The following is a 26,111-nucleotide window of genomic DNA, read 5'->3' on the forward strand; positions in this document are numbered from 1 at the left end:
AAATCAAGTTTTGATTCTGTCCTTAACTTAAATGACAAGAGTTTAGAATCTACTACACTAATCTCAACTCTTTCTAATTCTGCACAGGAATCTGCACAGCCAAATGCCTCTATTCTTTTTTCTTTCTATTCTTGCTCTTTGTCAATTGTCCATTAGCCTTTCTAAGTTTATGCTGTTTCCCAACTTGAAACTCAATAGTTTCATCCCTCTTACATAAATCCTACACATCCTTTAAAACCAAATGTGTGCCATTTCCTCCAAGAAACTTTCCCTGCCCAATAAATTTTTGTGGCAATCACTTGGCATTTATTATGAGCCAATTTTTATTTAGTGTTATTCTTATATACTCTTTCTGATTAAATTATGAGTCATCGAGGAAATAACCACCTTTTACTCCTGTATAGTCTCAGCATCTAGTACAATGTCTTCCACAGACTTTTTTATTAAGCATTATACGTCGATACTTCTAACTATTCACAAATATTTACATAACTGTTACATTATACACAAGCACATACATTTTGTAGTACTGTAAAATTACAAAGTGTAAGCAATAAGGTTGGTTTTTCTGTTGAATGGGTTAACTCAACTATTTTATAATTTTTTAATTTTATAACAGTTTTTCTTTTGACTTACACAGCAATTAAGGCAAAAGAAGCAAACCTTTAGAAACTTTATTTCTCTCATTGCACTTTTGTTGATAGATTTTTCTGGTTTCTCATAGAATATCTTAATGGCCACTATCTGCCCAGTATCCTTATGTTTACATTTCATTACTGTTCCGTAACTTCCCTCTCCCGCTTTTCCAAGGGTTTCATACATCTCCATTTTCAAAGCCTGGTTTCTACTTCTTCATAGAAATAAAGAAAGAAAATGGAAAATGTTAAACGTTTACACTTTTATTTATTCAAGCTGGATAATGTATAGACCCAGTAAGCCCCCACTTTCAAATCGGAAACGGAATAGTAATCTTTTCCACAAAGCCCGTGTGCCTCTGGGAATCATGCCTCCTCGGCAATCAACGTGTCTTTGAGAGGCTTCAATCCTCACCAGAATGACCGTTTTCTCGGTCATTCCCATTAACTTTGAGATTCCCTCACTACTTGTCACCATGTGTCAAGCGCGGGGTCCCCACACTTCCTGCTAGGGGCAAATTAGAGATTCCCGCACTAGTGCAGTCGCCCACACAACATGCCACGGGTCCTAGCAAAGCCTCCTTCCCGCCCACTCCTCAAACCCGCCTCCCGGAATCCCGGACCGGTGTAGCGCCCCTCGCCGGCTGTCGACTTTGTTCCGGCAGCCGCCGCCTCCTCAGCCCATTCCGTAATCCCACTGGCCCGGCTCCGCGCAGCCCCAGCCAGGCGAGGGACACCGACCCTACTTTACCGGTTAACTTCCACAGCCCTAGGTCGCCGGCTACCATGGCAACGGTGTGGGGCGGGGAGGGCGCTCCAGCCCTAGTACCCAAGACCGGAATAACTGTGGGGTGTCGACCCGGAAACAGAAGCGAGTGGAAAGTGGAAATGTGCTTGGAGGTGGGGGAGGGAAATACAGCTTGCTGTCGCAGTTGGAGAGTCCTCAAAGGTTGGTTTTGATCCGGGAACGGGAGCGTCCACATTTTGGCTGCAGCGTAAGTGACTGCAAATATTTAGGGAAGGGAAGCCGAGGTGAAAACTTTCCCGACCTGCGTCGCAGATGTGCCCGGGTCGGAGAATACCAGCTGCTTCTCCTGGGTCCTAAAAGGGTAGCTGTGGTAATTAAACAGACAGCTTGTAAAATCATATTTCCAAAGTTTTGTGTGATACAGTTTCGCCAACTGCATTAATATTCCCATGTAGGAGTGTCAACAGTTGACATCCATCCTCAAAACGTGGATAAGATGGTTCTTTAACCAAGAACTTTCCTTGGTCTGGGGGTATAGCTAGCTCAGTGTCAAAACGCTTAATTAGCACGCGCCGAGGCCCCGGGTATCTACTGTTTGCCTTCTAAATTTTTCCAAATCTTATAATCTCTTAAAAACTCCCTTACTACACGTGAGAACTCTAAAAGGTACTCTTTAGAAAAACAATTCTAAGGGTCCTACCATATATGATGCACTAGGGCGCGGGGCGGGGCGTGGGGAGGAGCCAGTGTCTAATTGTTTTAAGAAGTAGACCGCTTTAATTCTAGTGACAGCCTTCAGTGAGTAAAAAGTATATCATGAAGCAAGTGCCTCGGGTTGTGCTGTCTTTACGGGAGCTTTAATTTCGTAGTTCTGTAAAGTGTTCAATGTAAATAGTTATGCTTCCTTTAAATAAACAGGACAGACATTATTTTCCACTAATTGTAGTCTAGTGGTTCCCATCCAAGCATCCACATACCTGGAGAGCTTTTGAAAAGGCCCCAGATATTCTGATTTAATGGGTAAAGAAATTAGTATTTTTAAGTCTTCCTAAGTTTTTGTACGCTGTTGCTGTAGTTTACATGAAGGAGAAATACTCATCGTTTTTGCCACCCAAAATATTCAGAATTGTCTGTTTTCCAAAATTTACTCAACCATATTGTAAAATAATTTCTAGCTAGACATCATGGCGTAGACCTGTAATCCCAGTTACTAAAGAGGGTGAGGCAGTAGGATCACAAATTTGAGGCCAATCTGGGCAATTTAGCCAGACCCAAGGCCCTGGGTTCAATCCAACAAAATAATAATTTCTGTGTATAAATAAGAATGTAATAGATGAGTCGAGCACAGTGGTGCACCTATATAATCCCAGTGAATGAGAAGGCAGGAGGATCCCAATTTTGAGGCCAGCTTCTGCAATTTTGTGAGACTTTGCCTTAAAAAAAGCTGAGGATGTAGCCCAATGGTAGAGGGCCCCTGGGTTTAATCCCCAGTACTGCAAAAAATGAAAAGTTATAGATATAGTGAATTGAGATTAGCATATTTATTCAGTATTTGTTGTGGTTAAGTTAAATAAAGCATGAACCAGACTCAGTTCCTGAACTGCAAAATTACTACAGTGTATAATTAGAGCTTTAAGACTATTCTTTCCACAAATAGGTTTTGGCAGGCCTGGTGACCAAGATAGAGTGTGATTCTTGACTTTTTTTGGGGGGATGGGATTACCAGAGACCAAATTCAGGTGCACACTGAGCCACATCCCCAGCCCTATTTTTATTTTATTTAGAGACAGGGTCTCATTGTGTTGCTTAGCACCTTGTTTTTGCTGAGGCTAGCTTTGAACTCAGGATCCTCCTGCCTCAGCCTCCTGAGCCGATGGGATTACAGGCATGTGCCACTGTGGCTGGCTTCCAGTGTGATTTTTGCAACTACTGCCATCAGACTTCAAGAACCACATTTACTGATTGATATAAGTGTTTCTGATCTTTTCGAAAATTATAAATTCCCAGTTTTATAAAGTTATAAATTGTTAGATAAAAAACATGACTTTTGGGGGGGGGTTACTGGGGATTGAAGGGGGGTTGTGCCCTTTACCGCTCAGCTATATCCCCAGCCCTTTTAAAAATTTTTTTATTTTGAGATGGTCTTGCTAAATTGCTGAGGATTTCCAAATTGCTGAGGCTGGCCTCAAATCTGTGATCCTCCTGACTCAGCCGACAAAGTTACTGCAATTACAGGCTTGCACTACCATGCCTGGCTACAGGGATTTCTTTTTAGAAATATAGTTTCTTTTTAGCATTTCATTGCATGTAACCCTGCACTTAGGTTGCCCTCCCTAGTTTTGGAGAAGATTAGGATTGTTACTGCGGGAAGTCAAAAAATTAAGAATATTGACATGTGGAATCATATTATGAATGCACAGCAAGATTTATCAAGTGTTAGGCTTGGCTAACATATTCACCAAGGTTAAAAGCAAGTGGTAGAATTTAAGGTTTGAAGAAAGGAGGTATCACGAAAATGGGAACTTTTCCCACTTTAATTCTTTTTGGTTCCATGAAAAGAAAGAGCATGGGCAAATGTGAGGGTTAGTGTTAGGGATCTCATTTCACCTCTTGCCCTGATGAGCTGAAGAATTCCCCAAATGTATAGACAAATTAAGTGCTCAGAATTCTGACCAACCAAATCCTAAAGGCTGGAATTTTAGGCTATAGAGAGAGGGAATTGAGTGATTAAAGAAAATTGGAGGGGGGGCACTTCCAGACTATTTGCACCATCCTTGCTAGTGTAGAAAACCTGGAATGAAGTATCTCAGGCTAGATACATATCTTCAAAGAAAAAAGACCCATAGAGGAAAACTAAATTCCATAGTTCTGAGGATCTTTAAGGGTTGGACATCTACATCATTCTTTTTAGCATCGCCACAAATTTCCAACACCAGACACCACACTAGAGTGCAGAAACAGGGTATTTGGTAGTCCTAAGGAAGCATTTCAGGAGATTTTACTATGTGTGGGCCCCAGCACTAAATGTTGCATTTATTAGAAGGTAGGCAGATACTTTCGAGTCATCCTCTCTGCCCCAAGGACCAGAGTTTATAAACCAACAACCAACTAGAGACAAATTAAGTCCAAAGTATTTCTGATTCCATTTTGAAGACAAATCAAAACAAGCTGTCCATTTGGTGAACTTGGGACAAACAAGAAAAACAACCAATAAGCCCCAAAAGTTAAAGGACCCTTACATAGACCTGTCTGAAAGATCGAGGCGACGTTCTCACGTGACCGGTTCTAATCACGTCACAGGGACACGAGGTTCTAGATATTTCGTCCCCTCCCCCTCAGGGGTGGATTGTTGACAACGCCGCCAGCAGTCACGTGATCTTACGTCATCTCACCTTTCCCTGAAATCTCTGGCCCCTGATGCGTCCTTCTCCCCATCCCGCCGAACCTAAACTAGTGGCGGGGGAGGGGGAAGACAGAGTAATGTTTCGATTGCGGTGTCTCTTAGTCCACATTCTTTAGTCCGAGCGCGGAGAACACAATTTCTTGTTAAGTTAAGAAGGCCAAAATGGAAACGGTCCTAGTCAAGAGGCTCCCCGAACGGGCCCCCACACGCCCCGCCCCCTTCTCCCCCACTCCTTGCTCTGTGGTACCGGCGGAGGGCGGAGGGATCTGGAGGCGGCGGAGGGAGACGTCATTGCAGGGTTGTTTGTGCAGTCTCGGCGGCGGTGGTGACCCACAGTGATTCGGCCGCTGCGCCGGGGGGTGGGGGTGCTGCGCGGGACTCTTTTTCAGACTGACCGCGGGGCAGCTGGGGAGCATGTCGACCCCGGCCCGGAGGAGGCTCATGCGGGATTTCAAGCGGTAAGGGCCTTCTCCTTCGCCGAGATGACCCCCAAAGCTGCGGGTCTGCAGGGCGGGGATCCCGGACATTTTCCCCTTATAACCCTAAGGGGACCACCAGGGGGACCGACGGAAGCCCAGTCGTAGTCTTGGCTCCCACTCCGTTATCCTTATTGCTCACTCTGGCAGGGTAAAGATATCGATACTACTACCCTTCACCCCTCCCTAAAAAAAAGTAAAAAGGTGGCGATCAGCTTGCCTAGGGGTCTCTACTGTCCACTTAGATCAGATGCCCGACGTCTCTCCCAAGCGCTCAAACCTTGTCTCCCACCCCTGCACTCTGTAGCGCCCCCTCCCTACCCCTGAAAGTGAGCTCTTGCAGGCCGCCTGGGCCTCGCCTGCTGCAGTCAGCTTTGTTTCAAAAACAAACCTCTGGTCTCCTCCTCTTTGGAACAGTATTGGGGCGACCCCCATCCCCCCGCGCTCTCTCGGCCTTCAGTGAGGGTGGGGTATACTGTGAGAGGTCCGGAGGTGGTTAACCCAACCCCCGAAACCCGACTCTACCCCCGCCCGCTTGAAAGGACCTTGAGAGCTGGCCTGGAGACACGGGCGTCAGGCTGCCAGTGCTTTCTGGAACACGGCTCTGGCTGGTGAATAAAGCCCTATAATAATAATATATTATAATAATGCCTATAATAATGCCTTCCTTCATACTGGTGCTAACCTGATACTCCTGGGTCTTCTTTTGTAAAGTAAGGTTTTGTTAGGCGGTGTGGGGGTTAAAGGAGGAAGTAACTTTTTTTCAGTTTACCTTCTGTTTAATATTTACGAGTACAGAAACAAAATAGTTCAGAAATTTAGCGTTAAGGTTTTTGTTTTGTTTTGTTTTTGCTGGGGACATTAACCCTGGTTGAGATAAATATAAAACTTAGATTTGCCGCTCAGGAAGTAATCTCATAACTTCGCCATTATTGTGTGTGGCTTTTGGAAGCCATTGTTTTGGGCCTTGGCTAACAGACATTTAATTCATTCGTGGCTTCTTTTAACCACTTAAGTTTAGGCCTCGAGCCGTAGTTTCCTCCAAAGCTTCTGTTCATCGTAGGTTAATTTACCTGAGGTTGACAAAACAGTACCATTTTTGTGTAGACTAATTGCAAAGTATTTTGCCAGGTGAAAATGGCTATATATATTTATATAATAGGTTTTTTGTTGAGGTCTTTAAATGGTGAAAAAAAATCGTCTTGAAATCAATAGGTTTGATTAACTCCCATGACTGAAATTCAGATAAAACTTCCAGTTTATGTCCACGTTCTCTTGTTCATTATTGCAATTCTTTGCTTAATTCTGAGTTGAACGCCTGGCACCTCTGGTAGTTTTCCAAGGGTCTTCAGGTTACAAGAATTTGACTGTGACGACTGTTGGAAGCTTTGTCTTGAATCTCCTGGTCTGAGAGTTGATTTGGCATTAGTACAGAGCCTTTAAAATAGAGAGACCCCTGGAATACCTGAAGCTTCTGATTACTTTTAAAAGCCATTGTTGTGGGAACTAAAGGAGATGAAGTAAAATTCCTGCCTAAAACAGTTTTCTAATTAAATTGAATGTGTTTTTAGTCATTAGGGTATACACAAAGGTTTGCGTGGCTTTTTTTTTTTTTTTTTTGTGGCAGTTTGCACCAGCAGCTGTGATTAGGACACACAGTCTTTGCATATTGATGGTTCCGTAAAAATATTTTTTGCTATTGAGGTTTTAAATAGCTATTTTTTGGTTCAAGGGGACAGTCATACTGTACACATCAATTCTTGAAGAGAAAATAATCTTAATCTTTTTATTTGAAGAGACATGGTCCTTAAGCACTTCAAGTTTACAGATAATTTGAAGAGTTATTTAATAAATGTGTATACTTGGTTGATATAATTCTTATGGTTTGTTCCTGTTCAGCACCATAACAAGGAAATGGATTTAGTTAGTTTGTGTCTCAAAATTAATGGTATAGAGTTAGTAGGTGTTCCGCTTGGCCTCCTTGGTGACCTCAGTGTTCAACTTTGAAAATTACCACCCTGGATTTCTAGATTGCAAGAGGACCCACCTGTGGGTGTCAGTGGTGCACCATCTGAAAACAACATCATGCAGTGGAATGCAGTTATATTTGGGTGAGTTGAAAGATTTACCAAATACAAGGTGTGTGATGAATCTTTAAGAAAAGTTAATATGTAACAATTGTCTAGGAAAGGAGATTGACGTATAATCAGGGACCTTAATAAGAGCTGAAACTGCAATATAAATTGGGAAAAAAATTTACATTTTATTCATTTTGAGATACTGGATATTGAGTCCTGGGCCTAGCACATGCTGGCACTTGCTTTTATCACAAGCTACACCCCCAGCCCAAAGAAACATTTTAATGAGATTGGGCAGGTATATACAATTTATTTACTCTTTGGTGTTCTTCTATTTTATTTTGGTTGGTTTTGTTGTGAAGGGTCTTAATGTATTACTCAGGCTGCCCTAGAACTCCTGGGCCTTAGCGATTCTCCTGTGTCAGCCTCCCAAGTAGCTGGGACAACAGATGCACACCATTGCACCCAGCTACATATAGTTTTATAATTCCTTTAGGTGATTGACAAAAAATACTGTTTGAAACAAAGTAGAATGGAATAACAAAGGAGAAGAAAAAGATTATTTTTTATAAAATGTGCTGTGCAGATATTTATGATCATTCTGTTGGTGGAGCTTTAAAAAGGCTCAGAACCAAAAATACTGAGAACTTTCACTGTGGCAAGAATTTAACAGAAAAATTTCACAGCCCAGTGTGAAATAACTGAATGAAGCCATTTTATATAAAGTGAACTACTCTCTACCCGTATATGTTTATACATATTGCACATCTGCCTCCCCCCTCTTGGTGCTAGGGACTTAATCCAACACTGAGCTACATCGCAAACCCTTTTTATTTTTTTCATTTTGAGACAGGATCTTGCAGAGTCTTAGGCTGGCCTCAAACTTATGTACCACCTTGCTGGGACAGATGATATACTCGACTTTTTTTTTTTTTTTAATTTTGGTATTGGGAATTGAACCCTGGGGCACTTTACTACTGAGCTGTAGCCCCAGCCCTTTTATTTTTAATTTTGAGATAGGGGGTCTCTGAGTTGCCCAGGCTGCTTTGAACTTGTGATTCTCTTGTCTCGGCCTCCTAAGTCAGTGGGATTACAGGTATGTGCCACCACATCTAGCCGCATGTTTTTTTTTTTAAACATTTATTCCTAGTTGTAGGTGGACACAGTATCATTTTATTTTTATGTGCTGAGGATCAAACCCAGTGCTTCACGCATGCTTAAGCCACAACCCAACCCTGAATATGCTTTTTGATTTAAAATTTTCAATGCCCTTTTTCTCCTTAGAGATCTGTTTTTCTTTCACTCTTAAAACTAGGGTTTTCAACTAAAATGCAAAGAATATTTTTCATAAACAACTATCAGCACAGACTCGGCTATAAGAGTGTACATTTAAGGGCTGGGGATATAGTTCAGTAGGTAGAGTGCTTGTCTCGCATGTACAAGGCCCTGGGTTCAATCTCTAGCACCACACAAAAGTACTTTTAAAAACTAGTGGGAAAAGAATGAAATTCATCCTTCTAGAATAAAGTGATTCTATTACATTCAGGCTGTTACTCTGCTTCTTTGAACTTTTGAATATGTCTTGCAAGTGATAAACTTCACGCTGCTCTTTAAGAAAGATTAAATGTGGATATGGAGGCAAGGAAGAGATCTGAGCATAGGACAGATATGGTGGTGCATGCCCCTATCGCAGTGACTCTGGAGACTGAGTCAAGAGGATCTCAAGTTTGAGACCAGCAGCCTTGGCAACTTAAAGGGCTGAGGGTGTGGCTCAGTAGTAGGGCACCCTGTTTTCAATTCCCAGTACTACCAAAAAAGAAAAAATAGTAATGTTCTAGCTATGAGCATCTGAGCATAAGAATCTGGTGATTTTTGTGATGCCAGCTTTGTTTACCTGAACAAGAGCTATTGCTGATTTAGAAAGCCAAATTTGGTTTGGTGTCATAATTTCCTTAAAGGTTATTAATTTCCATCTTAAAAGCTATAAAGTGAAAAGATTACTCTTTCTGTTAAGATTACACATTTAGTTGGGCATTGTGGTACATGCCTGTGATCTCAGCCATACAGAAGGTTGAAAAAGAATATTGCAAGTTTGAGGCCAGCTTGGGACATTTACAGAAATCCTTTCTTAAAATATAAAAGGAACTGGGCACAATGCTGCACACCTATAATCCCAGCCATTCAGTAGGCCAAGGCAGGAGTATCACAGGTTCGGGGCCAGCCTGGGCACCTTAACAAGACCCTGTCTCAAAATAAAAAGGACTGGGGAATGTAGCTCAGTTTAGAGCACCTGGGTTCAATCTGTAGTACTCCAAAAAAATAAAAAAAGAATATACATTATTCATAAGCTGATTTGGTTTTGTGCTGAAATCATAGACAAGTTTTGTTTTCATAAAACCACTCTAAAAGGAAAAGTAGAAAGTTTAAGTTATTATGCTTCTTTCAATGAAAATCCAAGGCTAAGGTGATATCAAACTCTACCATATCTTTAAAAATCACAAAAAAATCAAAATGAGCCCCTCTTTCTGTTGGAGTTTTATCTTTTTCATTTTTGAAGATCAGGGAAAAGCAATATTAAAAAACATCTTTTAATCAAAAATCTTCTTGTTTTCAGACCAGAAGGGACACCCTTTGAAGATGGTAAGTCATTCTTATTGTTTTCTATACTATTAAAAAGGGTACTTTTCTAGTAAGAAATTGTAACACCAATGTATCTACTTGAAGTCACATTCTATTGTTAACAAACCAAGTTAACTGAATAAAGCTACTGTGAAATTATAGTTTACAAGGGACTTTCTTCATATATCAGCTTGTATACCTACCTCCATTGCCAGTTCCTTCTGCTACTTTGTTATCTGCCTGTAGAACTGAAAGCATAAGTGGCATGGTCTATGTTGAGAACAGTTTATTTTAGGTGATCTTGTAGCATGATAAAGAGGTCCCTGAGGGAAATTGTTTTATTTTGCTATCTAATATTTATAGCTGGTTGAGCTGAAATTTTTCATCTCGAATTGGGTTTTTTCACCATGAGCCAGGAAAATGGAAAACTAGTTCTAATATGTGTATATACTTGAGTTTATCAAATTGATTTTAACCAGACACGATTTTCACTAATTATAGCATGACATTTTAAATATATTTATTAATTCATAATTAGTCCATCAAGGGTATTTGTACAGGAATACTGACCGCAGAACTATTTGTAAGGAGATAATCTCAATGCCTGGTAGGGGAAATGGTTAAGCAAATGATGATGTATATGGACTCTGGAAGTTATGTACCAGTTAAAGAATAAGGTAGATCTGGACATATGTCTGAGTAGGCAGAAAAGTTGCAGAATATGTTGTAACATCCCATTTTTACTAAACACATGTGTCTTAGAACATATGAACCACACTATTGCTAGCAATTATTTCTAGGTAAGGTAAAGAATTAAAGGAGGTACTTAAATGTCTTAGGTGGGCACAGTGGCACACGCCTATAATCCCAGTGACTCAAGAGACTGAGGCAGGAGGATTTCAAGTTTGAAGCCAGCCTGGGCAGTTTAGCAGGACCCTATCTCAAAACTTAAAAAATAAAATAAAAAGGGCTTGGATGTCACTCAGTGCAACTATTTTCAGTCCCAGTATTAAATAAAATGATGAAACTGCCGAAGTTGTTAGTATTAAATTCTCACCAGTGTATTCTTTGTGGGCTAGGCATGACATTGGACACATGTAATCCCAGTAATTTGGGAGACTGAGGAGGATCACAAGTTTGAGGCCAGCCCTCAAAATAAAAAAATCAAAAGGACTGGGGATGTGGCTGAGTGGTTAAGTGTGCCTCCTGGGTTCAATCCCTGGTGCTTTAAAAAAACAAATTCTATGTGATGAAGTAAGAATTATGAACAAAGCACTTTCTCTACATACCAAACTATTGTGTTTGTCTGAAAGACAGACACTTCTGCAGTCGAGCTGCAACTTGAGCTACTGGTTTATTTTGGGTTTTGTTTTTTCATGGAACATTTTTTACTTGAATGACTGACAGGGCTGCTGATATAGCTTAGTGGTAGAGCACTTGTCTAACAGGCATGAGACCCTGCTTTTGATCATCAACACCAGAAAAAAACTGACAAGACTGTGGTTGTTCAAGTTTCAATATATGGCATATGTATTCTCAAAAGTGCCCCTAAGTAGGTTGATAGGTTAAGGAAAGCAATTGAAGATATGTGTTACTGATAGTAAAATGATGGTTTCCAAATGTTTAAAGACTTTTATGATGAGAATAATAGGTGATTATTAAGTAATGTGATTTTTTTTTAATAGCTTATAATCTGGATGATCTGTATAACTTGAATGGATCAGTATTTTCCAGTTGTTGTGATTTTTATAGAATTGTGGATTGGTAAAAGATTTATGCATCTGGGTCTGGGTATTGTGTCTGGGGTTGTACCTCAATGGTAGAATACATGCTTGGCATGCACAAGGCCTCAGATTCAATTGCCACTAACAGCAAATAAGTAAAATTTATGCAGATTACAGCATATTTTAATGTTACTGAGTAAGAAAAGTTTGCTGAATTAGGCTTTCAGTTTGTACTTTACAAGAAATTTTTCTAATTACCATTTCTTTTGTGTAATATCAAAAAAGAATACAGTTATCTATAAAAGTCATGAAAGTACTCCTTTTTTGCTCACATATTTGTGTGAGAAAGGATTTTCTTCATTTACTATACTTCAACCAAAACAACATATTGTAACAGATTTGAGTACAGAAGCAGATAAGGGAGTCCAACTGTCTTCTGTGAAGCCAATCATTTAAAGAGGATTGTAAAAATAATAAAATAGTGCTGTGCTTCTCATTAACTTTTTGTTAAATACACTACTTGGGTTACTGTGTGGTGGCTTTACAGTTTAATTAGTTAGAGATGTTTGAAGATTTTCCAGGTTGTGATTTTTTTCTGTATATTTATTTTTTAGATGTAGTTGGACACAATTCCTTTATTTTATTTATTTATTTTTATGTGGTGCTGAGGAATGGACCAGGGCCTTGCACTTGCTAGGCAAGTGCTCTACTCTTGAGCCACAACCCCAACCCTAAGTTGTGATTTTTAATACAACAAATATCAATAGGTGTAATCAATGATTTGGTGGAAGCAGCCTGTACTAATTGATGAGAGCTAATTATTTAAATTTCAGAAGTTTTTCAAGCTGGTTACTAAAGAGCATTTATTTTAAAGTTAAATTACATCTGAAAGCTGGGCACAGTGACACATGCCTGTAATCCCAATGGCTTGGGAGGTCGAGGCAGGAAGATTGTGAGTTCAAAGCCAGCCTAAGCAAAAGCAAGGTGCTACGCAACTCATTGAGACCCTTTCTTTAAATAAAATAAAAATAGGGCTGGGGATGTGGCTCAGTGGTTGAGTGCCCGAGTTCAATTCTCGGTACCTACCCCCACCCCAAATTACATTTAAAAGCAAAGATTTTAGAAAGTGATAATACTCAAACCTCATCTTTCTTAATGTTTTATTGGTGAATTATAATTATATCTATAATTATGGCTAGGGCCCATTGTGACATGTTTGTGTATGCATATAACATAATTTGGTCAATTTCATTCCCCCATAACTTCCTCTTCCTATGCTCCTCCTTCCTTCTCCTCCCCTTTTTAGCTTTTTTCTCTATCTTCCACATGTCAAACCTCATCACTTTTTAATTATTTTTCTCTGTGGTGAGATAACTACAAAATGGTAACTTTTTGCATACTTCTTTCTGTTTCATGTCCACTTCTTGGCAATGATGGGACTAAGAGTATTAAATGGTTCTGAGATCAAAAAGTTAAATATAGCTGTTTTATATTTGCCTGAAATTTTAAATTGTACAGCTATATAATTAAAATGTTATCTTTTACATATAACTCAGTATAACATGTACTTACTAGCATATGTGAAGTACCTCTGTTACATTAATATGTATACAAATATGAAATAATTACATTTAATGCTTGTATATTTGGCCTCCTTGATCCAAAATGTTCAGACAACAATGTAAAAAGGTAGAGATTATATTCTAAATGTATGACCAGTAGAGGTACAATATATTTTATTAAAAATGAACCTCTAACTTTGGACATTGGAGCGAGGAACTTAGAATTTAGCATTAGAAGAATTTAGCATTAGAAAAGCGTGTTATTTTAATTGCATTGGTGGAATAAGGAAAGACTTGCAGAAACAACTGTAATGATTTAAAGTTTTGTTTACTTCATTAGTAAGTTCAGCTTACCAAGTATGTCTAAGGAGCTGTAGTTAGAGGGCTTCTTCAGCCTTTACACATGTTCCTCTAAATGAAAGGACTCTAGATAAAAAGCACAAAAGAAGTCTAGAAAGGCAAACACAAAACCATTGATAGAGGCTATTTCTTAGAATTAGAACTAGAGTTGAAGGTCCTTTATGTACTCTGAATGTGTTGACTTTGTAACAAATGGATAATTTTTTAAAATGCCTGTTTCTGTTCACCATTAAATACTGATTTAGACTGACCAAAATACCAACAGTAGGCATTTACACAAAAAGCTTAATGGTTCTTGGTATATTCAAATGAAGGGATTGGTATTGCGGAAAGAACTTTTCATACTAGCGCCCATACCTAATGTGGGTCTTTTGCCATGTGGTAGTCAGCCGCTCTCAGAATCTTTGATCTTCCCCTTCTAAGCTATGATAAACTATATGTAGTTCTTCAAGTACATTTTAAATCTTGGTAGCTAGGAACCAGTTGTCTTAAAAAAAATTATTCATATATATATATACACACACACACACAAATATATATATATATATATATATATATATATATATATATATATATATCTGCCAATAGCATTGGGAATAAGCATAAAGTGCTTATTCCCCAAGTGCTTGCCAGTGTTGCATGTTACCAGTCTAACATAGAGGTACGTTAGTATTTTTTGTATGCTGTACCAGAGTTCACATAGAAAATTTTTGTGTGGTTGTGCAAACGCCAGTATGGGTTTGAGAACTAAAAAACTTAAAAGTTGTGTTTCTCTTTAATTATTTTGGTTTGTTTTCTATCTAGGTACTTTTAAACTAGTAATAGAATTTTCTGAAGAATATCCAAATAAACCACCAACTGTTAGGTTTTTATCCAAAATGTTTCATCCAAATGGTAAGTAGCCATTTATTACACTTCACAAATGATTGGGGTAGGAGCTTCTTTTCCTCCTTTTAGGTCTTGTCCCTTACTTCTTTCAATTAGGGCCTACTGATAGATGTCCATCTTAGCTACATTGTTGTAGCTGGATTCTATCAAGCTTCCAAATTTGAGGTATTATTTTTTTCTTTGTTGTCTTTTTTGTTTGTGGTACTAAGGATGATCCAGTGTCCAGGGGTACTCTACCACTGAGTCACATCCCAAACCCCTTTTTATTTTGGGACAGGGTCTTGCTAAGTTGCCTGGGCAGACTGTGAGCTTTCAATACTCCTGCCTCAGCCTCCTTTGTGGCTGGGATTACAGGCATGTACCACCACACCTGGAAAAATTTTTTTGTTTTAATAACTTCTGGGGGTGGGGTACTAGAGATTTAACCCAGAGGTACTTTAACACTGAGCTACATCCCCAGGCCTTTTTATTTTTGAGACAGGGTCTCATTAAATTGCTTAGGGCTTCACTAACTTGCTGAGACTGGCCTCCTACCTCAGCCTCTCCAGTTGCTGGGATTACAGGCATGCTTCACTGCACCTGGCTTGTTTTAATAACTTTTGAAAGAAAAGTAATAGGTATTTGTAGAACTGTGAACAATACCAAACTTTTTCATCTAAAATCTAGCTTTTAAAAAATACAAACTTGAACTGGGCCCAGTGGCTCGTGCCGTAATCCCAGGGGTTTGTGAAGCTGAGTCAGGAGGATTATAAATTCAAGGTCAGCCTTAACAATTTAGTGAGACCTTGTCTCAAAATAAAATAAAGATAGGGGGGACTAGGGTTGTGGCTTAGCAGTGGAGTGATCGCCCAGCATGTGTGAGGTCCTGGGTTCAATCCTCAGCACCACATAAAAATAAATGAATAAAATGAAGGTATTGTGTTCAACTACAACTAAAAAGTAAATATTATTAAAAATTAAAATAGATCTGGGTTTGTAGCTTAGTAATATAAAATGCCCCAAGATTAAATCCCCAGTGCCAACAAAAAAACAAAATTTACAACTTTGGGGCTAGGATGTAGCTCAGCTGTAAAGTGCATACCTAGCATTCACAAAGCTGTGGGCTTAGTTCCCAGTACCACCACCAAAAAAAAAAAAAAAAGTTAATAGGGGGGAAAATACAATTTTGCTTATACATAATTGGCAATATGTTATATATGAATTTTATATTTGTGTATATATGTGTACATACACCCATGCATTGAATATTTTCCCTTATTAAATATTCTATATTCTGTGTATATATGTACATGCACTTTATATTGAACCCAAGGCCTCACACATACTAGGTACTAAGTACTGGGCTACATCTCTGGCCTGAATAATTTTTAATAGCTATAAATGTTCTATTATATAGATCACCTAAATCTATTTAACCAATGTTGGGTTTTGGTGGGTTTATTGTTGTTTGTTTTAATATTTTTTTTAGTTGTAGATTGACACAATACCTTTATTTTATTTATTCATATGTGGTGCCAAGGATCGAACCCAGTGCCTCACACATGCTAGGCGAGCACTCTACCACTGAGCCACAACCCCAGCCCTGTTTTGTTTTGTTTGCTTGTGGTACTGGGGATTGAACCCATGTTTGTGGTTTAAACAGCACATTGAACATTCTTGAAATGTTCTGAAATTCTTTTTAGGTGTCAGTTATTGCTTCTTTAGAAAAAGTTTTTTAAAATAAGATTTCTGGGTTAAAAGCTATTTGCATCATTACTTAGTCGAATGAATGAATGAATGGATAAGTTTTGTAAATAAATTTGGTCTTCCTCGACTTCATAAAGTTTATATCTATTAGGTTTAGATTAGGAAATTTGGGGGTTGGTGAACACCTTGAAGTGCTGGAGGATATCTCGCCCAGAAAGGGAATAGAAGCTCCAGGCACATGCTCTGCCCCTCCCATGTACTGCCCCATGCATATCTTCACCTTAACTGCTCCCTGGTTATATTCTCTATAACAAACTGGCAAATGTAAGTAAGAAATTATCCAATATGGGTGTGGGAGTCATAGAAATCCCCAGTTTATGTTTGGTTGTTCAGAAGCATGGGAGGTATGGATTTATAATTGGTATCTGAAGCACAACCTTTTCTGTCACTGAGTTCTTTAACTTGTGGGATCGGGCACTAACTCCAGGTAAATGGTGTCAGAGTGAGTTGAATTGTAGATACCCAGTTGGTGTCAGGGAATTGGTGTGGGGAAAAACTCTTGACACATCTCTTGTCAGAGCTGTTATGCATATAGAGAAACAGTGTTTTTCACCAAAGTGTCATTTCATCCATAACAGTGGTTTCAACTGCCACCACCCAACCAAGGCACATCTGAAGCTGTGTTTCTCGACTTGATTTTTCTCAGGATTTTTCTGTTAATAATACAGTAGCCCAGGGCTGAATTGTGGCTCAGCAGTTGAGCGCTTGCCTAGCACAAGCTCAGGACCCAGGTTCGATCCTCAGCACCACCTAAAAATAAAGGCATTGTATTGTGTCCATCTACGCCTAAAAAATAAATATTTAAAAAATAATAATAATAATACAGTAGCCCAGCATGGAGGCACATACCTATAATCCAAGATACTTAGGAGGCTGAGGCAAGAAGATCATAAGTTTGAGATCAGCTTCATCAGCTTAATGAGGCTTTGTCTTAAAATTAAGAAGGAAAAACAAAACACTAGGGATGTGGTTCGGTCACTGGTACCACAGAAGAAAAAATAATTACGATGATTCTTGGATTATAAATTCTCATGAAAAACTACTTCTCAAAAACTTGAATCTCCTCTTCCTCCTAACTCTGTTCATTTAAATGTGGTCTTCCCTGTTAGGTAACTTATTGACAGAGGAATATTTTTGGAGGTCTTGACTTTCTCTTAGACTACATAATAGAGCTCCTTACTCAGAGGAGAGATGTGTTTGTCTATGTCTGGAATCAAGGTGACCCACCATTTGGGCATCACTAATCTAAAATCCAAAATGCTCCAAAATCTGGAATTTTTGAGCACCAACATGATGTCATAAGTGGAAAATTCTATACCATGAAACTTCATTTCACATATAAAATTATTTAAAATATTATAACTGGTCCCAATGCTTCATGCCTGTAATTCCAGTGATTGGAGAAGCTGAGGCAGGAGGATTGTAAGTTCAGGCCTGCCTCAGCAACCTTAGGGAGACCCTCCACAACTTAATGAGACCCTGTTTTAAGCCTGGCTGGGTGGTGCATACCTGTAATCCCAGCAGCTCAGGAGGATAAGGCAGGAGGATTGTAAGTTCAAAGCCAGCCTCAGCAACTTGGTAAGGTCCCCAGCAACTCAATGAGACCCTGTCTCAAAATAAAAGGGCTGGGGATATGGCTCAGTGATAAAGCACCCATGGGTTCAAATCCCTACTCCAAAGAAAGAAATTAAGTTCTATCCCAAGATATTTCTATATCTATCTATCTGTGTGTGTATACACACACACACACACACACACACACATTACAAAATCTGAAACAATGCCTCAAGCATTTCAAATTTAGGGATACTCAGTTTGTACAGCATTTGGCATTTTGAAGCTATAAAGTTGAAGTTGCTTTTTCCTTCTAGTTTGCCTTTCTTTTCTTTTTTGCCAAGATACATTTGATTTTTATTTTCTGTTTTGGGAAAATTTTTAGTCATTTATCATTTATTCCACTGTGTTTTTATTTGGCTTAAAGTTGGTATTGAATCAACCCAAACAAATCAAAGGCCTTTAAATCAAACTGGAAAAGGCTAGAATTGGGGGTTGGGGGGCAATATGTGAATGGAGAATTATCAACTTAAGCAAGTTTTTGGTAAAACAATGTATTTGGTGTTCTTATCCCTACATATTCATAGGATGGTTTTTCACTTTTTAAAAAACATTTATTGAAATATAACGTACATGGCTGGGTGTGTAGCTTGGTGGTAGAGCACTTGCCTACATGTGCAAGGCCCTGAGTTCAGTCCACAGCACCCTACCCTACAGCACCAAAAAAGAAAGAAATATAATTTACACACCCATGCCATTCACTCATTTAAACTATATATACCATATGGTGGGTTTTAGTATAATCACAGAGTTATGCAATCATTGCCATGGTCATTCTGTTTTCTTTTTTCTAGACCTGACATGCAGACATTGCATAAGCATTTTATCCATTCATCAATTGATGGATGCTTGGGTTCTAACTGACATCTGGATTATTTTCTCAAAAATAGTTACTAATTCAAAACTTTAAAATCATCTTGTACTTTTTTTTGCTTTGAAGTTGCTGAGTTTGATGCTTCTGTGGAATAAACAGCAAGCAGTTGACTGTGTTGTTTTGAAGCTGAGAGAGGGAGATCTGGGCCAAAGCTAACATTTGGGAGCACTTGAGCACTTGGACAGTAACTAAGGCCAAGGAGTGGTTAGCATCATCTAGTTATATTTCAGTAATGGTTAGGAAAGAAGACAGCCTAGGTTAGTGCTCTGAAAAATGGCAGTATTAAGTGTGGTCTGTCAAAAAAGCCTACTTTTACTGATTACTGATTTCTTTGTGTAGAGTGTTCTGACTTGCTCTGTGATGCTTTCCACAATTTGGCAGTATCTGTAACATTTCTGCCCATTCACCCTTTGTTAATAATAGCGTTTTTATTTCTAGAAATTTATCCTCCAAGTACGTAGTCTCCCAAGTAGGTAAAAATTTGTGTTCATCACTTGTATTTTCACATAATTGATTCTAGAGGGAAGAAAGGCATCCAAAATGTTTAAGACATGTAATCAGGTTAATCACTTGCATTTTTGTATCATCACAAGCATGTACTTGTTCTCAAAATAAATCATAAAGACAAGAAAATATGATTATTCATGATTTAATTTACAGATACCTGCTGCTTATATTTTGACATGTAATCTTATAAATGTTTTATATCTTCCTACATAGTAAACAGAGTAGATATGTCTTTTTTTTAATTAACTGGGCCAAGTATCCTGTTTGTGGTAAGGACTTCTCTTAACAGATAGGCAAAGTTAACATATAACTAATTTTAGTGTTGTCTTTGCAGTGTATGCTGATGGCAGCATATGTTTAGATATCCTTCAGAATCGATGGAGTCCAACATATGATGTATCTTCTATCTTAACATCAATTCAGGTAAGAGTGTGTTATGATATATCATTTTTCAGTGTACTGTGGGATACAGTCAGCTCCTTTAGGACAGGTGAACAAACTTACTTACCAGCACCTGGTAACTAATGGCAGAGCTCAAGTAGAAGCCCATGATTTTCACCTGACTGCTCTGCTCTTTGTTTTTGTTTTTAGAATTGAACCCAGGGGTGCTATTACATGTCAGTTGAACCCAGGTGAGCTACCTTCCCGGCCCTTTTATTGTTTGAGATGAGGTCTAAGTTGCCCAGGTTGGCCTTGAAATTGTGATCCTCCTGCCTCAGCCTCCCAAATAGATGGGATTATAGGTGTGCTCCTGTGTACCTGGCTTACTTTTTTTATTTGTTAACCACATGAAATCCAGCCCACAATCCATTTCTTTTTTTTTTTTAAGAAAGAGTGGGAGAGAGAGAGAGAGAGAGAATTTTTTTTTAATATTTATTTTTTAGTTCTCGGCGGACACAACATCTTTGTTTGTATGTGGTGCTGAGGATCGAACCCGGGCCGCACGCATGCCAGGCGAGCGCGCTACCGCTTGAGCCACATCCCCAGCCCCACAATCCATTTCTTTTCTTTTTAATTTGTTGAAGTTCTTTACACAGTTTATAATTTGTTGAAATTCCTTATGTTTTCCATGAGTTATTTATTAGTTTGTGTTTTTAGAACTTTCACAATCCATTTCTTAATGATGTGTTCTCATAGATCAAACTTACTCTTATGTAGCATAGCAGAGATTGTGAAGAAAATCTTGGAGAGAAATATAAAGATAACTGTTTAGAAAACCCTAAGAACCTTAAGAAAAAGTGCAGAGAAACATTGAGAATATTGTGCAAGAAATTCTAATAAAATTAAAAATCAACTAGATGCCGTGGCATACCTGTAATCCCAGTGGCTTGGGAGGCTGAGGCAGGAGGATCACAAGTTTGAGGCCAACTTCAACTTAGTGAAGTTCTAAGCAACTTAACAAGACCCTGTCTCGAAATAAAAAATAATAAATAATAGTAAAAAGGAGCTGGGATGTAGTTCAGTGGTAAAGCACTTCTGGATTCAATCCCCAGTTTAAAAAAAAAAAAAATTAAAAATGAGGGGCTGGGGGGTGTGGCTCAAGCGGTAGCGCTGCTCGCCTGGCATGCGTGCTGCCCGGGTTCGATCCTCAGCACCACATACAAACAAAGATGCTGTGTCTGCCGAAAACTAAAAAATAAGTATTAAAAAATAATAATAATAAAATAAATAAATAAAAATGAGTGTAACCATTTGCCAGAACAATCTGGCCGAGTTCAGAGTTGACCTTGAAAAGCAGTTTTTCAGAGGTGTTTTAGTTATGCGTATTTGAGAGGAGCAAAAATAACATTTTGGTTTGTGACCTTTATAAAACTTTTTCTATATCACTTTAACTTAATCCTAGTCATATCATCTATTTTGTTCTCTTACTGCTAAATATATATGTTTTGTTTATCAAAAGAATAAAGATACACCCCCTTAGCCGGGTAAGGTGGCACATGCCTATAATCCCAGTAACTCAGGAGGCTGAGAAAGAAGGATTACAAGTTCTAGACCAGTTTCAGCAATTTAGTAAGACTCAGTTTCAAAATATAAAAAATAAAAAGGGCTGGGGATGAATGGGGTTTAGATCTAGGGATGTAACTCAGTGATAGAAGTAATTGCCTAACCTGTGAGGCCCTGGTTTAATCCCCAGCACTACTAACATAGTTTTATCTTTTGGGACCAGGGATTGAATCCAGAGGCACTTAACCACTGAGCCAGACCCCCAAGCCTTTATTTTAAGACAGGTTCTCGTTTAGTTGCCTAGGGCCTTGCTAATAAGTTGCTGAGGCTGGCCTCAAACTTGTGATCCTCCTGCCTCAGCCTCCTTAGTCATTGGGACTACAGGCATGCACCACTGTGCCTGGAAAATTTAACTTTTGAAAATATTGTTTACTAAAGATTTATAGGTATCATATCTTAACCAAATTAAGCTGCTTATTTCTTGGCTAATGAAAATCTAAGTATACTAAAGAATATTGTTTTTTTTTTTTTTTATTTCCTTGAAATTAATAGTCTGAAGGCAATTTAGAATTGTGTTTTAGAAGCCTAAGTTCTTTTAATATTTTTTTAGTTGTAGATGGACACAATATCTTTATTTTATTTATTTTTATAATTTTCATATATTCCATATTTAAACCTTGTTAGTTGAAAGAATGACAGTGCAAATCTGTTTTTTCTTCTTTTTCTTTGCAGTCTCTGCTGGATGAACCGAATCCAAATAGTCCAGCTAATAGCCAGGCAGCACAGCTTTATCAGGAAAACAAACGAGAATATGAAAAAAGAGTTTCGGCCATTGTTGAACAAAGCTGGAATGATTCATAATAGACAACTGGTCTGTTAATCTTTTTCATCATTGTTGTGTATAATTTACCTCCCAGTAGAAAGGCTAACAAATTTTAAGTGCCACAGGTTTTAAGGATTCTGCAGAAAAAAAGAAAAAAGTCCTTCAGTTTAGAACCTACAAAAGCTTGTGTATCTTGATTAATGTACTTTTTATTGCATGGTGTGAACTAAGTTATTGCTGCATAAATTTGTAATATATCCTGTTTGTATTTTTTTCCAAGTGTATAATGTTGGTGTGGAGTTTTCATGACAGAATATACACATTTTGTAAATCTGTACTTTTTTCAAATATTGAATGCCTTATTTTTGAATTCTTTAGATTTTTAAATTGGAGAAAAGCACTTAAAAGTTTTTTATATATGAATATTACATGTAAAGCTGTTAAAATACATAACTTCAGTGCAAGAGACTTTGTCACTTATTTCCTTATCTGTGTAGGAGGGGTTAATAAGTCTCTAGCTCTCCATCAATTGATAGTTTCATTTCCAATTTCAAAAGAACATTTCTATTTTATCAAGAAACTCTTCAAATTTGATTCTAAATACCAATTATAATCTCCAACTTTATTTTGAATGTACCTATATTAGTTCCAGTTGAGTAATTTTTAGATTGGTTTGATTGTGTCCAACTCTGTATTTAAGCCATTTGTTAGTTTCTTGCATTACTTATGTTAAACTGTATACCTTCTGTGATTTCACAATTGGTCCTCTACCATGAGCAGAGAACTGATGCAGCTTTTTCTGCTACTTGGTAGCACTTCAAAAGGTTTTTGACTAATGAAGAAAGTAAAACCATAAGCATTAGCATTTACCAAAAATACGTGTCCCAGTATTAGCAATGAATTAGTTGCATTGGTTTGAGAAAGACAAGATATTTGGAAGGAATCTTGGTGTAATTTAAATATTTGAAAACTACCTTTTAATGCAATTGCCTATCTGTTTATTCTGGGAAATGTTTAACACCAGGGCCTGCTGAGTTGCTTTATCTTGTGGAGACTTTTTTCCTTTAAAATCTCCTCTAAGTTGTATAAAAGTTGTACTGCATCTTAGTTTACTGGATAAATTTAAAACACAGTATTGTAGAAAGCTAATACAAAGCTATCCTATGCCTTCAAATAGTATAGAAAATGGAAAATATACAAGTAAATTCTGTTGAACCACCTGTGTAGTCTCTCTAGTAGTTAAAACAGCTATTTCAGTGACCCCAAAGTTTTTTGTCATGTCCATACCAGTTTCGTAGAAATAACCAATAGCGACTTCTCTATTGGAAGATTGGGTTACAGGATAGCAATATCTACAGCCTCTATTCGTTAAGCAAAGTTTAACACTGGAATGGATAAGTGCTGATGTTTTCCTTTAAAAGTTATTGGCAAATTTGGGAGTAAGTGTATGGTCTTAGAGAACTTTGGTACAAATGGGAATTCACTCACTGGAATCATGGCCAAAAACAAGAGATGCTTTATTTAAAGGTACCCTATGGTCTTTATTAATTGTGTAATGCTTCTGTAGTTTAGCTGTAAAACAAATTATAGACCTTTACTCCAGTGATTCCCAATTAAATGTTATTGAATATTGCTTCAATACCTATTTTTATCCTTAACCTGTTTTTCTTTGCCCAAGTTAAAACTGGAACATTTCAAGTACTTACAGAGAATTACTTTTTGCAGGGAGGACAGTGAGTTGTGACTGCTCAATTCAACACATACATGAATCTCATACCTAATTCCCATAACTTGGAGAAAACCCTGAGGAGGGTTCCATCTCTTAGTAATTCCTGGATTTTTTTCCTTTCAGCCTTAGAACAGATTCCTATTTCTTTGATTAAGTACCAGGTATGAACCTTCAATTTGTAAAGTTCTGTTATACAGAAAGTGTTTACTTTTAAAGTCTTATGTAAATTTCATAAATGTTTGGTATCCAATGATCTAGAACTATTTAGTTACAAAATTATATTGTTGGGTTAAGGTTTAAATGCATTTGTGATGCAATTCCTTGATAACAAATACTTCTAGCAGAGAACAATCTGCAAAGCACTATTGGAAGCACTTTAACATTATTTCAAACTCAAGGTAATTATAGGGTGGGTACTATTATATTACAGATGAGGAAACTAGGTAAGAGATGCGATGACATGGGCTGGGGATATAGCTCAGTGGGTGGAGTCCTTGCCTTTCATGTACAGGGCCCTAGGTTCAATCCCCAGCACCAAAAAAAAAGCAATGACATGACTTGTTCAGAGTCAACCAGCTAGTAAGTGATAGAGCTGGGATTTAAACCTAGTCTAATCTTATAACCAGTAACTGTATGATCCCTGAAGGGTATTAAGGGAATCAAGTTTACTTTTGGATGTTCTACTGCACATAGGTATTCATTCCAATTTGTGGAAATATTTCAGTTAGAGGTATACCCAGGCTTGTATCTATCCAAAAAAGAGGTCTTCTTGACTGCCATTTTTCACTTTTTTTTCTTCTTCAATGTAAATAAGTACAGTGTGGATATAGGGACACACTCCTGTCTCTGATATAAAGAACTGTGATGTATCAATAAACCACATCCCCCCACCCCTCCTGGAAATATCCTTGAGTCTGTAGGATGCATCTCAAACCCAGTTTCCACTCCCAACAAAATCATTCCATTGAATGAATAACTTGGGGCTGGAGATGTGGCTCAGTTGGTAGTGCTTACCTCATATGCACAAGACCCTGGGTTCAATCCTCAGCATATATATATAAAAATAAAGCTATTACAGGTACTATATTCTCTTTCTGTAGTTAGTGAATAGTACCTGCCTACTTGTTTATTCATTTAGTATGTTTTTTGTGCATATGTTGCTGAGGTTCGATCCCAGGAATTCACACGTACTTAACAAGTGTTCACCAATGAGCTGCCTGCTCCCCCAGCCCCATTTAGTCCTTTGGGATTTTTTATTTGTGTTTTGTTGAATCCAGAACTTTGCACATGCTAGGCAAGCACTCTACCATTGAGCTACATCCTCTGTCCTTTCATTTTCAGACAAGGTCTCACCAAGTTATCCAATCTGGCCTTGAATTTGTGATCCTCTTGCCTCAGCACCCTAGTAGCTTAGATTACAGGTATAGGCCACCATACCCACCTGACTTTCTTTTCTCTATGCTTTGAACAAAAAAAGAGATGAGAATGTGTGCCCACTCTTTCAATAAATTTTCTTTAAAATAATTTTGTCAGGACTTTCTTGAGGCTTTAACATTTCCTCTGTTCATAGATGGATGAGGGATCTTTATCAGTGGATTAAGATGTTTGGGAAGAACCTAAAACAAATATTGTGCTCTCCTGAGAGAAAGCAGATAACCATTTTCCTGATTAGTGTATGTCTCTATGTAGAGGTGGTCATAAGTAGAATGTTTTCAGGGCTGGGAGATGTACAGAGCTCAGTGGTAGAGCATCTGTTTTATTTTAGCTTGTAGGAGGCCTTGGGTTCAGTTTCAAGCAGCACCACATAAACACAAATAAGATGCTTATGTAGGCGCTGGGATGGTGGCTCAGCGGTAGAGCCCTTGTCTAGGATGTGCGAGGCCCTGGGTTCAATCCTCAGCACCACATAAAAAAAATAGATTTTTTTTTTTTTATTTAAGATGCTTATGTAGTCTTTAGGGAAATTTGGCTGATCTCAGATAAGTCTTACCTGGAAGACTGATCAATAAAGTGCCACTGGGTTAGAAACTGATGTAAAGGGGACTAGACTGTCTCTGAATTGTGAACCCTTTAGTCATTCTTCCTGGAATGCAGGGAAGTTTCTCTACTGTGTCTTGAAAGCTGCCAGAATGAAAACATAAGAGCACTTAAAGCAGACCTCTTAAGAGCAAAGGGTTGGTTATGGCTGTTTCCTCTCTAAAGCCCCAAGGATAATGTAGCCCTCTTCTCTATCCCCTTTACAAACAACATCTTCTGCCAAGAATACCACAGCCCACCAGCTGAACTGGACCAGCAGCACTCCTGAAGAAGAGAACGTCCAACACAGAGAGGCTTGCAGCTCTGGCTGGCCCCTATATAAAGTCATCTTAGAAAACCTAAGT

The 26,111-nt window shown here is 38.3% G+C and overlaps 2 protein-coding genes across 10 annotated transcripts in view; one reads left to right on the top strand and one right to left on the bottom strand.

The window, feature by feature from the left end:
* The window catches only part of Cdkl3 (cyclin dependent kinase like 3), a 47,104-nt gene extending 45,560 nt beyond the window's left edge, over nucleotides 1-1,544 (bottom strand). For 4 of the 7 annotated variants that reach the window (XM_046467633.2, XM_046467632.2, XM_058586527.1 and 1 more), the window contains exons 1-2: nucleotides 1,387-1,544; nucleotides 637-850 (exon numbers count right to left, since the gene is read on the bottom strand). In XM_046467633.2, coding sequence (XP_046323589.1) covers nucleotides 637-828 — 192 coding nt within the window. In that variant the 5' untranslated portion in view covers nucleotides 829-850; nucleotides 1,387-1,544. Of the gene's footprint in view, nucleotides 1-636 lie in introns of all 7 variants that reach the window. The other 3 variants (XM_046467630.2, XM_046467631.2, XM_046467629.2) reach the window with 2 other exon arrangements.
* Ube2b (ubiquitin conjugating enzyme E2 B) lies at nucleotides 1,518-24,620 on the top strand. 3 transcript variants are annotated; one of them, XM_046467636.2, is made up of 6 exons: nucleotides 1,518-1,630; nucleotides 7,293-7,373; nucleotides 9,955-9,980; nucleotides 14,410-14,499; nucleotides 19,569-19,657; nucleotides 21,911-24,620. In XM_046467636.2, exons 2-6 carry the CDS (start codon nucleotides 7,348-7,350, stop codon nucleotides 22,037-22,039), a joined length of 360 nt encoding a protein of 119 aa, XP_046323592.1. In that variant the 5' UTR covers nucleotides 1,518-1,630; nucleotides 7,293-7,347; the 3' UTR covers nucleotides 22,040-24,620. The 3 variants fall into 3 exon arrangements, with proteins under 3 accessions (XP_046323592.1, XP_058442511.1, XP_046323591.1); XM_046467635.2 differs by lacking the exon at nucleotides 1,518-1,630 and adding an exon at nucleotides 5,086-5,244; XM_058586528.1 differs by lacking the exons at nucleotides 1,518-1,630; nucleotides 14,410-14,499 and adding an exon at nucleotides 5,081-5,244.
* The last annotated feature ends 1,491 nt before the right edge of the window (nucleotides 24,621-26,111 follow it).

Source organism: Marmota monax, unplaced genomic scaffold (assembly GCF_021218885.2).
Source record: "Marmota monax isolate L192 unplaced genomic scaffold, Marmota_monax_Labrador192_F-V1.1 WCK01_AAM20220418_F8-fsc00199, whole genome shotgun sequence".
NCBI lineage: Eukaryota > Metazoa > Chordata > Mammalia > Rodentia > Sciuridae > Marmota > Marmota monax.